Raw genomic sequence first — 17,103 nt, 5'->3', positions numbered from 1 at the left:
CATTTAATCCAGATCAGTGCAGTCAGTTTTAGAACAAAAGTGCATAAGACATTTGACCAAACAGCAGCGAGACCCTTAAGTCCATCCCCTACTCATGTAATGAGTTTCAGTAGAGTAAACATGAACAAAGTGAAAATAAGTATCACTGAAATGAGGCAGGTGCTTATTTCAGAGTCCCTGTGATGGATATCAGTGATGCACAGGTGGGACGAGTACTCTGGTTGTCCTCCTGTGTCCCAAAGAAGTGCATCTTAGGTTGATTTGCCAACCAGTTGCCTGGTATGAATGAGTGTATGCATGAATGTGCCCTCTTAAGGAGTAGCTACTGTACCTGAATCGATTCAAGTTTTGAAGGATGAACCCTATGACAGATAGACATTCTACTGAATGGGTAAATCTTCTGTAGTGGTGCACTTCATCAAATCACTGATAGAAATCGTTTTGTAATAAGAGCAAGATTTAGTTTAATTTACTCCCCCCATAACGTGCCATTTTATTTTATTGTGTGTTTTTCAAAAATTCAACACTAGTTGTAGGTGCACAAATGCTGTACACGCATGTTCCTGCCTCCCACGGTCTCTTTATGTTCTAATTCAAAGTCTTGAAGTGAACATGTGAACATTGTCTGCTTCACATTTCATTTTGATTTTCACCAGTAAGAGTGTACAGTAGTTCCATTAACTTTAATAAACTGAAAAATGATAATGAGCCAAAACTTACAATGGAGAGTGATTGTAAGGATCACAGGACTGCACAGTAAAACCGATAGCGTCCTTCTGTTTCCAGTGTTTTCTGCAACTCTGATCCAGTCAGGTAGTATCGGAATACTGAGAATAACATGCTGAGCAATAAATCTTATCTTGTGTCTTTATTTAATATAGTGCATTTTATGTTGAACACTGGTCATGATGGCAAATGTTATTATTATATGCAAGTTATTTAATTTGAGCAGGAAGTGAGATTCCTCAGAACATCTCATGAAAGGAGCGAAATCTAGCGATAAGTAGACAAAATATTTTGTTTTGAGTGGTCATTCTTTTTATTTAACGGTATTTTATAATAGAAGTGCAGTGAGTTTCATTACTGTCATATAACGGCCTACATGTTGATCTTCCCTGTGATGACCTAGAGTTGACTTTTTTATGGCCACCAATATTACCAGCAAAAATACCACTAGATTAAGTGGGCTCCAAGAATGGATGAATGTTGTAGATTTCTGTAGCTATTACTAGTATTTTATGTTGGAGATTATTTGAGCATAACAGGTCTTAAACTAGGGATTCCCAGAAAGATTATTTATTTACTAGAAGAACTTCTTACATGTAAGGGGACTAATTTTTGAAAGAATAGTACCCTCAGTTTTATTTTAAAAGTGTTTCAAGTGACTTGCTTTATTTCCCTATGTAAAGCTGTGCACGCCACTAAATGCCGAAAGCTAAGCCCCCTTTTGATGAAAATCTATCAAGGGTACCCAGCCATCTCCCCAATATGACCACATTTTTGCAATGTATATACAAGTACAAACCGCGACTTCTTTCCCTCGAAAATCACCTTTTTATTAAATCCATCCATCAACTTCTGCAGTCATGTCTGTCATATCTGAGGTCTGTAGCATTAGGTACAAACCCGTTTATTAAATCAGCCCTTTGAGATTATTTTGCTGACAATATAAAAAAATGTATATAGAGTTTCAGAAGGAAACAATGCATCCATTTATCAGATTGCACTGTCTGCTTGAAAGCAATATCATTTCCCAAACGATGAAAAGGTCTAATCCATTCAAAATAGGCTCCATAATGAAACATAGGTTATGGGGGCCTTGGGTATATAGCACAGCAATCCAAATTGAATCTGGAGGAAATTTATTTTATCCCTATCTGTTTTAATTTGGTATTCTGCCTACAGTGCCATAAGTTGCATTGTGCTGGGATCAGAGTGGCATTTAAGCAGCCAATTCTGAACAAATGAGCACAGTAAGATATCTGAATGGTTCAGAGGGGAAAAGGGAAACCAGGAACAATACCTGATTTGGGCAAAGTGAATATGTCAATACATTTATTTAGCGGACACGTTTGTTCGCGCCAACCTACAAATTGGATCAGCATAGTTGTTCCATAATTGGATGACTGCAGGTGAAGTGACTTCTTTCGGACCACACAGAAAGTCAGTGGTGGGAACTGAATGTAAATCAGTGGTTTAATGTTCAGAGCAGGTGCTAAGGAAGCTTGAAATAAGAGTTCCTTCATGTTCCCTTCAGACTCTTTAGTGTAAAATCTGTCCTTTGGGCATATGACTGCAAATCGTAACACAGTCACTGTGCAGTTTAATATCCATTTCATTTGAAAAGTGTGCCTCTTTGATGTGCAGGATTCTGAAAGCCTGCTTTTTTTACCCCATAACATATATGCTCGGTGTATAGAGGTACGTTTTATATTCTCCGACCCTTCATAATTTACTAGTCAGAAATTTGTAAGAAGAGTATTCACATTCTCTTAGGTTATGTCACCAACATGAAATGGATCTCAGGTTCTCCAGTTGATTTGTTATAGTCCAGCCTGGAGTAGTAAATAATCTGCACACAACATGCAACCAATTTTTGAGCTAGTAATATGTCCAAGCCTTTGAACAATTCAAGGCATGTTATTGATAAGATTTTGAGTTGGAGAAATAATTAATTATAGTCTCTGCTGTATCTCTGCAACCAGTGTGTCACAGTGGTGAAGCTGTGCTGTGATTCATTACCTGTATGCTGGGTGGCATTATAAATGAGTGGAAAAATCTGATGTGCTCAGCACCTGACTTTCCCTTCATAAATGTGTGACTTGAACAATAGGATATTGCAGGCCACGTTTTATTATGCGAACTCTAATGGCAGTTTTCTTGGTATCTGTATATGGCCCTTCATAATTTGACAGCCAATTCTAGTGATAATAGAAAAAAGAAGAAAAATCCTGTCCATGTTGTTCTTGGATAATGGGCCGGTAATTAATTAAATAATTTGGTAAGGCTCCTCCTTTATTATCGTTTGCTTTCTCAATAGTAGGTGGTCTCCAACCATTAGATTTGTATCAAGGTAACTGAAGCACATTCATTTTAAGAAACAATATAATACTGGAAATAAAACTGAATACATTTCAACAATGAAGACAGGATGGCAGACAGACGAGACAGACTGTTTTGGTACAGATAAACGGTTTTATGATGCCACGTCTATAAGAATGTTTCTGTCGCAAGAGTTTAGATGCTGAAATTCCCTGATTGAAGTAACGACTGCCACTCGTCTTCTCAGACTGGGCTCAGTCATTGGCACAGAGCTAATCTCGGATTTCAAGTCCACTAAGAGAAGAGATTGTCAGCTTTCATCTCCTCAAAGAGAGAGCGGCTCATCAGCTTTTAGGTTCCAGAGAGAGCTATCAGAGAAAAAAGGGACGAATGCAACTACAGTTGTTTTAAAGGAAGGTTGTAACCTCTGATGATTACATTTTCTTCCAGTTACCGATGAGTACCTGGTCATAGGGATACAAGTTTCTCCATCAGAGTTACCATTCCTTGAATTAGAGCTCTTTGCTCGAACTTGGGAGTCCATTTGCCGCCAACATGACTCAAGCAGTATGAAGAAATATAATTTCAATTCTGATTTACATTTTTGGTATCAGAAAAGTACAGGGCTGACCAAGAATGTTACAAGCTGCAATTAGGCCGTTTTTCAGGAATGCAGGTTGGGGGTGAAGCTGGATTTCTGCATCCATGTTAAATCTACTGTCTTAACAGGCTTTGTGTGTCACTAGAAGAATAGGCAATGCTCACTTTGTCCTACAGGACTCGGCACAATGACACAACAGTGTCAACTGCAACAGCGATTCCACTTTTGCCATCTCCTGCTCTATGCTAATTATCAGCAGATACATTCAGAAGATGTTTTTCTTTGGTGGATGCTGTCTCATGAGAAGTACATAACTGTGTAGTGTGATGGCTTTTACATGTAGTGCACTCTTTAGAGCTGGCACTCAGGCGGATTAAGTGACTTGCTCAGGATCACACCATGATTCAATGGTGGTGACTGAAGCAACTTTATTGTGGTTTAGAGCCCAATGGGCTTAATCACTTGACCCCATTGGCTTCTGTTTATAGTGAAGCCGGCAGATTGATGTTGTTTAACTAGAGAAATAAATTTATTTGGGAATGAATGGCATCAACATCAGCTACAAATAGGGAAGAGATATTTAATTTCTGAGAATTCATCTTCTACCCCATTCTTCCAGAGCTCTGTTTTATTTACACTTTCTGTTTGTCAGACGTTTCTGCTGTTTCTGTATCTTCTCTTTTTTGACTCAGCATCATCATCTGGTGGTGGTCGATGGCAGTACGGCATGAGATCTTTTCAGTTTTTATTTTATTATATTACTCTGGAGACTTCATTACATGCTCTACATTAAATTAAATTTTTCCTTTCTGATGAGTGACATTTGTATTTTTTTTCTCTTTTTGCTACATGAAGTAATTCAAGGGATGTTAGATGGGTAGATGCTATGCCTAATGTCTCCTTGCTAACGGCGGCCCCAGCTACTGTTCATGGATTATGAACTACATTTTATGGCTCCTATTTGTTCCTGTTTCTTCTGCTCACTGGCTCTCTGAATGAGTTTTATTTATTCTTATACAGATTTCATTGGTACAAACAGCTTCAGAGTTCTTGCATACATTTACAAATTTAAAACCAGCAGAAAGTACAAAAAAATGTAAGGGTTTACAACACCACAAACAGACAGCAAATAACAAAAAAAAAATACAGTCAGAAAATAAAATAAACCATTAAATATAAAATAACTGAAACGGATATCACTACCTAAATCAGAAATATGCTGCATGTGCTAAAGTTCATCTCCTGACCTGAAGCCCCTTTGGTTTTATAGCTCCTGCTACAGTTTTAAAATTGTAAATCTGCGGTAGCCATCTGAGCCCATCTTCAGCGTAACAGCACTATATACTGTAGGAGTAAACTGAACTGAAATGAATACCTAAGTGCGGAGGAAAAATAGGAACACATTGGAGCCAGAAACATATTTCAGATCTCATTGTGCACCACTAAGAGTGTGTCTAGGAATTTGAATGGCTTGAACAATTCCAGGAAAAGAACTGCTGCTTGTGATTTGGTATTACGTCGCACTTTAAATGATAACTTAATTCAAGGCTGCTTTAATTGTCTAAAGACTATTTCACTTTGCACAGTTAACTGTGTGTGTGTGATTTTAATTATTCATTGTCTGAGTCTTTCATTTGCCGGTCTTCTCTTTGAACTATTACCCATTAAAACACCTTTTTGACTTCTGCGTGCACCTTTTTAGTGAATTGATGTTTCTTAGGATTATGTGGTTGTGATTTACATGAGACCAGCTGAGGTAGTTTGGTTTTGTAGTTAGGATGTCACTTATGTGACTTAAATGAGTGGTGGACCAGGCATGATTCACAGGGAGAGGAGCTAGAGTGAGATCCAGGGCATGCTGAACTACAAAATTTCGATTTTTAAAAACTAAAATGTAACAAAGATGTTAACACCTCTAATTTAGTGCTCAGAGCCACTGTTACGAGGGACGTTCAAAATGTTCCCACACTTTTATATTTTCGTCAGAAATGGTGAAAGCAGGAGGAGTGGTAATTGGGCATTAAAACGTTGGTACAACGCTGGGAAAATTGCATCCCAAACGAAGGTGACTTTGTAGAAAGGGGACATAATTTGTTTTTGAAATTCCTAATAAACAGAGTTAAAAAAAAAAAATAATGGAAACTTTTTGAATGTCCTTTGTATTAGGTGGCACATCGTGGTAATTGACATAATTTTGAGGACATTAAAGAACATTTTGAGGAGTAAAATGTAGTTTCTGAATGCGTTTTTATGATTTTGTTTTTCCCTCCTGCTATACAGTGACAGCCCACATGGTGAACCCTCGCTTGTAGAAGATTCTTCGCAGGATGTCGTTATTGAGCCTCACAACAGTGAAGATGGTATGTGCCATGTCAGCTGTAAAATAATTTGGTTACCATGTTTAGGTAAATGTTTTCAGTAGTGTCAGTGATGATGGTCTTGCATACAATTACATCTTACTGGCAGTGTGATTTGAAAAGCATAAATGCTGAATACTGAAAGCTCACAGAGTGCTCCTACTATAAAATCATGTAATAGTCTCATACTTGTGTATAATTATTTTTAATAACAGTATGGTTACTTTGAAAAACAATCTGTAACATACTGTATGAACAAAAAGTAAAAATTTAAAGTCACGTTTTTGACAGTTTCCCTTAGTGTTTCTTGCGTGTTGTCTGTCCAGTGACTTTGAGACACTCAGCCTTGGTGGTTTTTATTTATTCTCATTTGGGCTCCCCTACTTTCTCTTACATCTTGTTTTACATGTTTTTCACACTTCTTTCAAAGAACTGGAACAGGCCCTACAGCATGTGTGTGTATTTTTCTTCTCGGGGAGGGGGGTACAAAAACTAAACTATCTGCCTCTTTCTCCAGCTAATCCAGGGTCCTTGCTCATTTCAGAGTCGGATCCCATCGAAGCCATCGCAAAGTTTGACTATTCTGGTCGCACTGGCCGCGAGCTTTCCTTCAAGAAAGGAGCTTCATTGCTACTGTACCATCGGGCATCTGATGATTGGTGGGAAGGACGTCACAATGGTGTAGATGGCTTGGTGCCACACCAGTACATTGTGGTGCAAGACACGTAAGTATTTTGGACTCGCTTGATAAGGCCATGAGCAAGTGCTGCTCTTCTAAAGAATCAGAGGTGTAACTGTTAGGCTGTAAACCACGTGCTGGCTTTTTGTAATCTCATGTGTGATAACATCTAAATAAGTAGAAGTCAGGTTTCTATCCCATGAATCTACTAACGGAATGCATTTTGCACAACATTTACTGTGTAGATGAGGTACAGGCAGCCCCCTCTGTCAAACTGAGGCTGTGCAAGTTTCCTAAGCTACATATTATTTTTAGAATTTGTGTTATTCAGGGGTTTTAAGAGACAGCAAAATGAGCAAGTTTTAAAACTTACTTGTCCCGGTCCCGGTAGGAAGCGTATTTTACCAGTGCTCTTCTTGTTTTGGAATACTACACATCCTAAAGAAACTGACTCTATTCTATTTAGGGCTGTGCGATATGACCAAAATCTTATATCCCGATATTTCATTTCATATCCTGATATCACGATATAGTACATTTTCTTTGTATTCAGTGAATAGTTTATATAATCACCACTCCTTTTTTTTTCATTTAAATTAAAAAAATCAAAAATGAGAAGTACTCAACTTGTAATTATTTCTGTTCTTTTATTTAGAACATTTGAGCAAATGTTTGACTTAGAATGTAAACATAAAATGTTAATGTATCAAATATAAAACACTTTTCAAAAACAAATTACTAAAGGCCCAATATAAAATACTGCTATATAAAATGCCTGACATAAACAAAATGTGAACTGTAGCAGCAATAACTCTCACAACATATATTAAATATAAAAGGATCAAAGCACTAACAACTAAACTATATAAGGCCAATAAACCCTTTAAACAAAATAAATACAAGTCTAACATTAACTGTCAAAACCAAATGTAAACATTGTACTTCAAACTGTAGCAGCAATAAGGCTTACGACAAAAATATATTAAATATATAATATTAAATATAATATTTTTTAGGCTACATTCTAGTAAAATGTTAATTTGCACATCGTAGTGTGGCAAATCTCCGTTAACGAGTTACAGCAGATCGCCCGTGCGTGGGACTGGACGGCGCTAACGTGTTGATGCCGTCCAGCCCCAAGCACGGGGCGATCTGCGGTAACTCGTTAACGGAGATTTGCCGTGTTAATGCAGTTGTGGCGTAAACGTAATTTTAACAAGACTAACGCTGACAGCAAACGCTGCAGGGAAAATTATGCCTTAAGCAAATTGTTTTGGTAGCAATTAATCTTCCAAGCTTTTAACATGCTCGTTTAATTAGTACCTTTACAACTGTAATATCCTACGTGGCCTGCCTCTCAGTTGTAAACTCTCTGCATGCTCGCTCACGTGCTTTTTGCGGAGGTGGTAGAAGAGGTTTGTCGTGTTGGAGTCTGTGGTAGCGATCGGTTTGCAGCATAATTTGCACAGTACCGTTTTCTGGTCCGTGTCAGACTCTTCAAATCCAAACCATCTCCATACTACAGAGGTAGCCCCTCGTTTAGGAACAAGGTCCTTCTGTGTGGAGCTACCTGGTGTTGCCTCGTCTTCATCAGCCATGCTAGTGTGTCTGCATCCACGTGGTGGCCATCAAAACAATGAAAAAAATATTGCCGTAAACAGTTTATTTTGCGACACCACGAAACAAACGATAGCGTAATGTGCAGCGATAGACATTTTCATATTTTCATCCGATATATATCGTTATATCGAACAGCCCTAATTCTATTGAAGGGGCATGATATGCCTCGATCATTTTGAAATTTATAACCATTTATAGACATCTTGGATAATGTGTATTGAGGAATGGTAGAGAATTCTAAATAAAGTGGAGAATAACCAGTGTGCTTTGTGAATTTGTAATACTTACTTCATGAAAGAAACCTTTGTCTATACAAAGCAGTTTCACATATTAGAAATAAAAATCATTATTATAGTAAAACCCAGAAGAGAGGTTATGCTTATTGAAAAAGAAAATGAAAGGTTTCTTCCTGCCTTGTGAGAGGAAATATATACCTGGAGTATCTGGGGTTCTAAGACGACTAAAAACGGCAGTGTTTGCCTTGTTACGAAGCTTGGAGAGAAGTCTTTTTCCAGCTGCAATATTCAGTCACCCAAAAATGTATTTGTGGTTTTGTTCAAAGCACCCATTCACTCTCCGAATTAGTGATTACTGTAATTTTTTATCTTCTTTATCATTAGGGAAGAGAGCAGCACCGAGAGAGGAAGCCCAAAAGCTGAGATGGATGCTGCCTCTGATGCAACACCTCCTGAGGAGAAGGTTTCCACAAGGGGAAGTATCAGCTCTCCAACAGGGGGGCATGTGGCGGACATTTACTTGGCCAATCTGAACAAGTAAGGAGAAAGTCTACACTTACAGGTTGAAGTGCTGCTGGGTATTGTAACACAAAGTGGGGAAGGAATGAGTCCACATCTACCTTGGTCATTGGCAAAGACTGCAGTCTTCCGTTGTTCATTTGTCCAAGTTACTTCATCGGTATCTTTTTGTTGCAGGCAAAGGAAGAAATCTGAATCAGGAAGCATTCGTAGGACATTTCGAACCAGCGAGAGTGATGGTCTGCCAGGGGCCTCAGCTAGTCCCAGGGCCACCTCAATGCCGATATGTAGCCTTCCAAAAGAGTCGTCGGAGAAGCGGCCAGTGAGTGCTCATGGAGGACTCAATTCCATTACCAGGCACTCTTCTCTGAAAACTAAAGTAGAAAGCCCACAGTTCAGAAAATCAGCCACTGCAGGGCGTTCCAAGAGCTTCAGTAATCACAGACCCCTGGATCCTGAAGTCATTGTGCAGGTAGAGCACAGTTCAAAGGTGTGCATTTCACAATTTTTTAAATATACCAGGCTGCTTCCTGGCTTCTGCTGTGCACTAGATGAGGGGGTGAAATGTCTTTGCTGCATGCACTTCTACCCGCATTTCCTGCTGAGTGTGAGTGGCAAGCAATTTTCTTTCCTGCTTCAGTGAGGACGTACAGTTCCTGTACCAGCAAATATAAATAATCAGCTTCCATAAAATCCTAGTGACCTGGCAGGGAATTCCCACTTGCTGATCTGCAAAGCTTTTCTCCAGTAAAACTATCTAGCTTTTTTATACAGTGGAACCTCGGGTCACGACCATAATTCGTTCCAAAACTCTGGTTGCAACCCGATTTGGTCGTGACCCAAAGTAATTTCCCCATCGGAGTGTATGTAAATACAATTAATCTGTTCCAGACCGTACGAGGTGTATGTAAATATATATATATATATATATATATATATATATATATATATATATATTTTTTTAAAGATTTTTAAGCATAAAAATAGTTAATTACATCATAGAATGATAGAATGCACAGCGTAATAGTAAACTAAATGTAAAAACATTGAATAACACTGAGAAAACCTTGAACAGAGAAAACTAACATTGCAAGAGTTCACGTTATAGCCTTACAAACCGCTCTCTGTAAAAACTTTTTTTAATGAGTTTTAAGCACAGGGAAAAAAATGAACATTTGAAAAATCTGTACTTTATACAAAAACTAACCATAAACAACCAAGAAATCTAACCTTGCATGAGTCGAGTTCTGGCATGAAGGAAGTGAGGAGGAACTGCATGGAGAGGAGATTACAGTTTTGAGGTAAAGTCTGCGACGATGCGAATTTGCAGCATGCTCCCATCTCGCTTCCGGGAGCCCTTAAACCCGTCACCGTCAGTAATGTTACCGATGAGCACGACAGTGAGGCACTGCAATGGAGGAAGGGGATGGTGCAGAAAGTGCCAAGTGCTTTTATTAAAATCAGCAAAACAACAATCAAAAACAAAGTTTGGTGAACGTTTTGGGTGTAACCCGGTTTGTACGTGTTCTGAGATATTCGTGACCCGAGGTTCCACTGTATATCTTTTTGCCTTCATGCCTGTTTTGCATTTTTGGAAGGTATGACATTACTACAATTGCTTGTAGATTCTTTTGCTTTACTAAATTAAACCCTGTCTGGAGTAATACGTGTGAACTACAACTCTGTCTATGAAAATGATTGTGATGTTTGTTAAAGTTGGCATATTTGAGCCCTAGGTATTATGATGTTCTTCCTATATCCCAGTGAAATTAACAAAAGATTCAGCTGATTTTTTTTTTAAGCGAGTGTGCCATGCAAAGAACTGGCACCCCATCCAGTTTTGCACCCAATGCTCTACCAACTCCCTATAACCTTGAACTGGATAAGCAACTTACAAAATTAATGGATGCATATTTGCACCAATTATTTCTGTTATTGTTGTCTACCTTTTTTTTCTGATGATCTGAATCCGTACTTATATCGCATTTTTAATAGCCTGATCCCAGTGTTTGTTTTAATTATCTAGAAACCTATTTTTATTGGTTCATTCTTTCTGTCTGTTCATTGTCAGCCTTTTATATCTTATCCATCTATTAATTTCTGAACCTACTTATTATCCAGTTAGCGATAAATGATTCACAAAATAATTAAAAACCTCACTGGACAGAGGAATAAAAACTAAACACTGAATATCAATCATCCATTACTTTGAATGTAGGGACTTTCGGTCCATGTGTTTTACAAACAGAGTATGAACTCTGAAATGAGCCATTGTGTAATTTGCTCTTTTTTCTTACATAGGGTTGTGGGAATGCAGAGCTTACTGCAGCAGCAGGCTCATTCTGGGACGGGGCACTTGAAGTTTTTATTATCAGAGTCTAGAATATGGTGCTTGGAGCCTCCGTATAAATTAAAATTTGGTGTGGTTCTTGTATCATTCACTGCTATACATCATGATGCATACATGACATACAGAAAATACATTTTTTTGACTATAATATTTATAGTCCCCTATCTTCATTATAAACCACTGCTTTTCTTTCAGTTAATCATACCCCTTAGTGAACAGAATTCATTGGATGCTACCATCTTATTTCATTACAAACTGTTATGTCCTGTCCAAAATAACTGGGCCTTAAGGAGCTCTCTCTTTGTCTTTGTATAGGAACACATATACAAATGTAAAATGCATCCTTTCATCCATTACCGAACTGTTGTTTTCCATTATAGTGTCAGCAGAGCCTTTCCTGGTAGCACTGAATGCAGGACGTGAATCAATTCCAAATGAGATTTCATTCCATTACAGGACATTTTGTTCTTTCACACCAAACCAATTCAGAGACACCATTTAACCTAATATGCATGTTATTAAATGTTGGAGGAAACTACTAGGAGAAAGTGAGGGAATAAAATACAAATTCCATATAATAGATGTATTTAGACAGTGTAAAATATTCCACCCAAAAAATAGGCTTTTTATGTTACTTTCCCCATGTAATTTATTGTGTTTTCATTCTAAAAAGAGAAAGTTTTGGATAGAAAAGAGGTTTATGGTGACCAGCGTTGGACAACAGCAAACAATAACAAAATGTCCATGAAAAAAATCTCCCATTACTCGCATTGCATAATCCACATGTGAAGACCTCACAGCATCCCATACACTTGTACAGGGTGGCGCATGAAAAACCGAACCATCTCAGACTCCAACGTCGATTTTCGTACATGAAACGAAAGATATGCAATACAAAAATCTGTACTTACTGGTTAGAGGAGGTGCTGGAAATAATTTCCTTGGGCATCAATACACTTTTCTGCCCGCTGCACCATATTGTCATAGACGTGACACAGCTCAGCCGATTCAATGATTCCAATTTCACTCCGAATATTGTCCTTCAGTTCCTCTAATGTCTTTGGATTATTAACATGTGACTTTAACCTGTGGGGCAATCTGAAGGGAAAAGTGTAAGTGGATATGTCCAGTGATCTTGGTGGCCACAAACCTTTGCTGACAGTTCGTTCCTCACAGACAGACAGACATGTTGTTTTCCACCACCACACGTTTATTTACACAAATATTTACAAGTCAAAGTGCACACACGAACCCCAACACAGTCCTAGACACACAATGTCTTTCTTCGGGCCGCCTCCACTCTCTCTTCTCTTGCCTTTTCCTGCCTCCACCCGACTCCAGCCTCGACTGACGGGAGACGGCCCCTTTTATATTATCCCGGATGAGCTCAAGGTGTGTCTCGGCATTCTTCCCTGGACACGCCCCAGTGTGGCGGAAATGCCGACTGTTCTCCCAGAAGCTCTCCGGGTGTCCCTTTTCTTCTCCCCAGCACTTCCTAGTGTGGCGGAAGTGCTGAGGTCCAGGGTCCCCAAGGTGGTCCCCAAAGCAACCAGGAAGGCAGCCCCCATGTGATCTAATGTGGGCATTGACCCTCTTCCGGTCCCTCAAGGCGTCCCGGCCGGGTCATTGCCCCTGGCATCCCTGACAAGATGTTGTGAATTCGAGAAAGTGACTCGCAAGAAGTGTGTACAGGCACCTGCCTGTATAACAGCTCGAGCCAGCCGGTCGGAGACGGTTCGGTTTTTCGTGCGCCACCCATTACTTTTACTAAAATATTGTTAAATAAGTCACTTTCGGAAAAAGCTTATAGGCAAACAAGCATTTGAATTGTAGATCCTACTACCATTATTATATTTTCATATCCACAACTCGAGTACTTCAGGATTATTAGCGGCCGTCTGTGAAACTATACGGGTGCATTGGTGTTCTGTCTGTTGAAACACATGAGATATGCAAAAGACTGAGGCGTATTTTCTTTCTGATTTCACTCGCTTTCTTTAACGTCCAAAACAGTTACACTTTGCAATTCTTTGCAAGTAAATACAGCATGGTTTGTCAGAATATTCTATTTGTTAAATATACTGTCAGCTGGACCAAATTCTTCCTAGGCTTTCCAGATTTTAGACTTCTGGCATTTTTTTTATTTTTCTAAGAGATGAAAAATGTATCATTGATATAAATTGAGCCAGCCACCACTTATCATACAGCCTATCACCTCATCACATAAGATGTCATGCCACTGTTTCTTTTCCACTGCATATGATCTTTTAGCAACAAGTGGAAAATAATCCTTACTCTTTAATATTTGCACAAACTTGATTTCCTTAAGAGCAGAATCCACAAATGTCTTTGATTTCTGACCGTAGTTTTTACTCTTCTCTCTCATCTGCTTCTTCTTCTTCCCTCTCCAGGACATTGAGGCCACCATGAACTCTGCACTGAATGAGTTACGGGAGCTGGAGAGGCAGAGCACTGTGAAGCACGCCCCAGATGTAGTGCTGGACACACTTGAGCCCATGAAGGTCTCAGCCGCTGCACTGGCACCCACCTCCGAACCCTCCAGCCCTTTGCACTCCTGCCTCATCAAGGAGACGGAATCTTTGCACCCGCTGCAGCGCAGCTCCAGCTCTGCCAGTGACATGCCTAGCACGTTCCGCCCTATCAAGACTGCTGCTAAGGCTGTGGCACCTAGCCGAGAGGTTAGGCCCCCTGCCACACGACCCAAGCCTGTGATCTTCCCCAAGACTAACTCGGGCAGCCCAGCTGTGGGCTCTCCTACCTCATCTATGCCTCCTACCCCACCACCTCCTCCGCCACCCTCTGACAAATCGTGCCCTGTATGAGGTGGCAGCATGTGGAAATGTTGAAGTACCCATGAAGTGGAGGGGGAGAAAGTACTTCCCAGGCCTGTTAGCAGCTTTTGAAGCCTGCACAACTCGACTGGAGGATTAAATTTAACGACAGAGTGACCGACTGTAGCTTACTGAGCAGATGTGTTGACAGAAGGGGAATTTACCTTTTATTTTTTTTGTTCAACAGCAATAGTCATTCTGCAATATCTTTTGTGGGGGAAACAGCAAATATAATTCATGTTTTTTTTTCTGATTGTTGTCCTTCACTGTCACAATATGCTGCACAAAACTCTCCGTACAGCATCGCTCCATCTACTCAGTCAGATCTTTCCACTAGGCCTGGACCAAAATGGATCACATTTGAACCTAAACTGTATTGAGGGGGCAAAAAAAGACTGGCATCCATAAAGCGACTGACTGTGGAAAACTGACCCAGAAGAAACAGGTCACCTGAGAAGAGCTGTAACCTTACGGCCTAGTTGACACAAATGTGACAGGATCAGGCAATGCTGCCTGCTCTCAGGAAATTTACCATCTCTCTGGTGGTGAGGGTCTCGGGGGGTGGGTGGGGGGCTATCACTGTTTGATGGTGTTGTGTGTGTGTATGTGGATTTTTTTTTTTTTTCTTCCTAAAACATGAAGAGTAGTATGGTGGGTGAAAATAGGTGAGTGTGCACACTCACACCTTCGTGTGCCAAATTCTAGCCACTTCCCCATGTCTACAGCATTTATGATGAGTGAGCACCCAGGTTCTTCCAAGAAAGCTTTCAGGGTGCTTCTGTGAGGAAATCTCCGAGTGAACTGCACTGGACATGTGTTACTTGGATGAGAGCCTCTGTTTAATTTTGCTGAACTGATTTTACTGGAAAAAAAAAAAAAAGGCTGTGGAACTGGGGGCCACTGTTGTCTCATTCCGAGTGTCTTGAAGGCGACATGACTTTTTATATTTTTACGTAAGAAGAGTCTGTAATAATAATAAATTGTATATTTTCCCCAATTACTGCTAATTTTACTGCTGATAACTGGAAAAAAAGTGAGCGTATATTACTGTGATAGAAAGGCAGCCTCTGTTCATAGGAGCAGGTGCCCTGTGGCCAGGGCGCCAGCGTTCAGCCTGTGCGTCTTTCAGGGTGCATGTGAGGCAGGTAGGCAGCTCTTAGAGTGAATGTGCAGTGCGTTTAATGGATTAAACAGACAGAGAAACAAACTCGCATATACACAGGGTACTGCTGAAAGCCAAATTTGGTGGTTATTTTTTTTTTGATTTTTTAATTTTCTTTTTTTGTGCGTGAGGGACTGGGAGGAAAAAGGCATGTGGCACTCACCACCGTAGAATTTATCCATTTCAAACACTCCCCATTATTCACACTGGTCGCTGCACAATATAAGGAGTTACCAAAGCAGGGAAGAGAGAGTGAAATGCATTTGTGACAAACTGGCAGCACGAGCACCTGATTGGTTAAGACTTAGAGGTGTGACCTTTGACCTGCACTCTTACTAATCAGTCTCTCGTGAATATGTATGTATATATAAGTGTGTGTGTATACACCCTCACACACACACATCTTTCTTTTTTCTATTTTTTTTTTCTTTTTAAATAAGAGGACTTGAAGCATTGGTTGCTCACATAGCCTGGCGTGCACTTTTTGCTCAGTCCCTTTTGTATTGGAGCATTTTTACCTTCTTTATTTTTATTTTTTTTTTTAAGTACTCCCATTGAGTTTTGTAGATCAGCAAAATGTTTCTTTCTTCACTCCCCAGATACTCCTGTGCTATTCTGCACTAAAAGGGGGTTTTCAGCAGCATAGACTCCATTAGCGTGAGTGAGGCTGATGCAGTTGAGTCCAAGCTTGTGCGTGCAGCTCTGTCTGCAAACTGATGCTCCTGTGGATTGAAGCAGTGCCAAGAATATTTGCAGTTGATTTCAGATTTTGAGTAAACACCACTTCCTGCTTTTAAGAAGCATCCAACTGAGATGCCAGCTGGTGCCCCTATTGAGAAACAACACTTGGCTTTACCAGTTGCAATGCTGTGCTGGTAGTTTGCATAGTAAACTCTGTAACTGGAAGGTGCCTGGAGACCTCCTGTGTCAACCTCCTTAAACCCGGAACTCAACACTGAGGTCCTTCTGGTTATCCCTGACATAATTAAGTTAGTGAGTGTTGCCATTACAATCTATCCGACTATCCAAAACAGGAAAATGTTTATAACAATAATTTTTGTTTCTAGTTGTGGTAGTAGAAAGTTTCTGTCCTGTCCTGTCCCTGTCTTCAGCACACAGTCTGCACCTTCACAACCAAAGGTAAGAACTGTCCATCTCTTTCTGATATTCTCATTAACAACTAGTGTCCAGACACTCTTCTTGGGTCATGTCCCTCGTCTAGCTTTCACTTAGTTAGTTTATGATATTCCCTGCAATCCGACTTTACTAGAGATGACCGTTTTTAAAATGTGAAATAAGCAAACACTTCACTGTGACTTTTTATGGCTTCCTTCTCAGTTTAAGCCTTTTTGACTCTCCAGATGGTGTTTGAGGTGGGCTCCCATAATGCACTTGAAAAAAGAAAGTGTGCTTGTGAACTGGTTGAGTGTGGATTTTTTTTTTTTTTATAATTAGTATAACCGGTGGAAAAAGTCAAATATATTTATAGCTATTCATTCAGACATCTATATATAAACCTGTGTTCATGTTCTTTGTATATACAATGGTGTATATTGCAGGGGCAAGATTTTTTTTTTTTTTTTGGCAACAGTTATTGTACAGCATTAGCAATAGCAATAGTCTTCTAAATATATGTGCAGTTCTTGTAGTTAAACTTTTTTTTAATAAACATTGCTTGCTATAGA

The 17,103-nt window shown here is 39.6% G+C and overlaps 1 protein-coding gene across 8 annotated transcripts in view; it reads left to right on the top strand.

Moving 5' to 3' along the window:
* Positions 1 to 17,103, top strand: part of srgap2 (SLIT-ROBO Rho GTPase activating protein 2) — a 196,336-nt gene extending 179,233 nt beyond the window's left edge. For 5 of the 8 annotated variants that reach the window (XM_039749156.1, XM_039749154.1, XM_039749155.1 and 2 more), the window contains 5 exons: positions 5,924 to 6,003; positions 6,518 to 6,725; positions 8,920 to 9,072; positions 9,232 to 9,544; positions 13,816 to 17,103. In XM_039749156.1, coding sequence (XP_039605090.1) covers positions 5,924 to 6,003; positions 6,518 to 6,725; positions 8,920 to 9,072; positions 9,232 to 9,544; positions 13,816 to 14,247 — 1,186 coding nt within the window. In that variant the 3' untranslated portion in view covers positions 14,248 to 17,103. The remainder of the gene's footprint in view (positions 1 to 5,923; positions 6,004 to 6,517; positions 6,726 to 8,919; positions 9,073 to 9,231; positions 9,545 to 13,815) is intronic. The other 3 variants (XM_039749161.1, XM_039749158.1, XM_039749159.1) reach the window with 3 other exon arrangements.

This window comes from Polypterus senegalus, chromosome 3 (assembly GCF_016835505.1).
Source record: "Polypterus senegalus isolate Bchr_013 chromosome 3, ASM1683550v1, whole genome shotgun sequence".
NCBI lineage: Eukaryota > Metazoa > Chordata > Cladistia > Polypteriformes > Polypteridae > Polypterus > Polypterus senegalus.
This window is presented reverse-complemented; position numbering and strand designations above follow the sequence as displayed.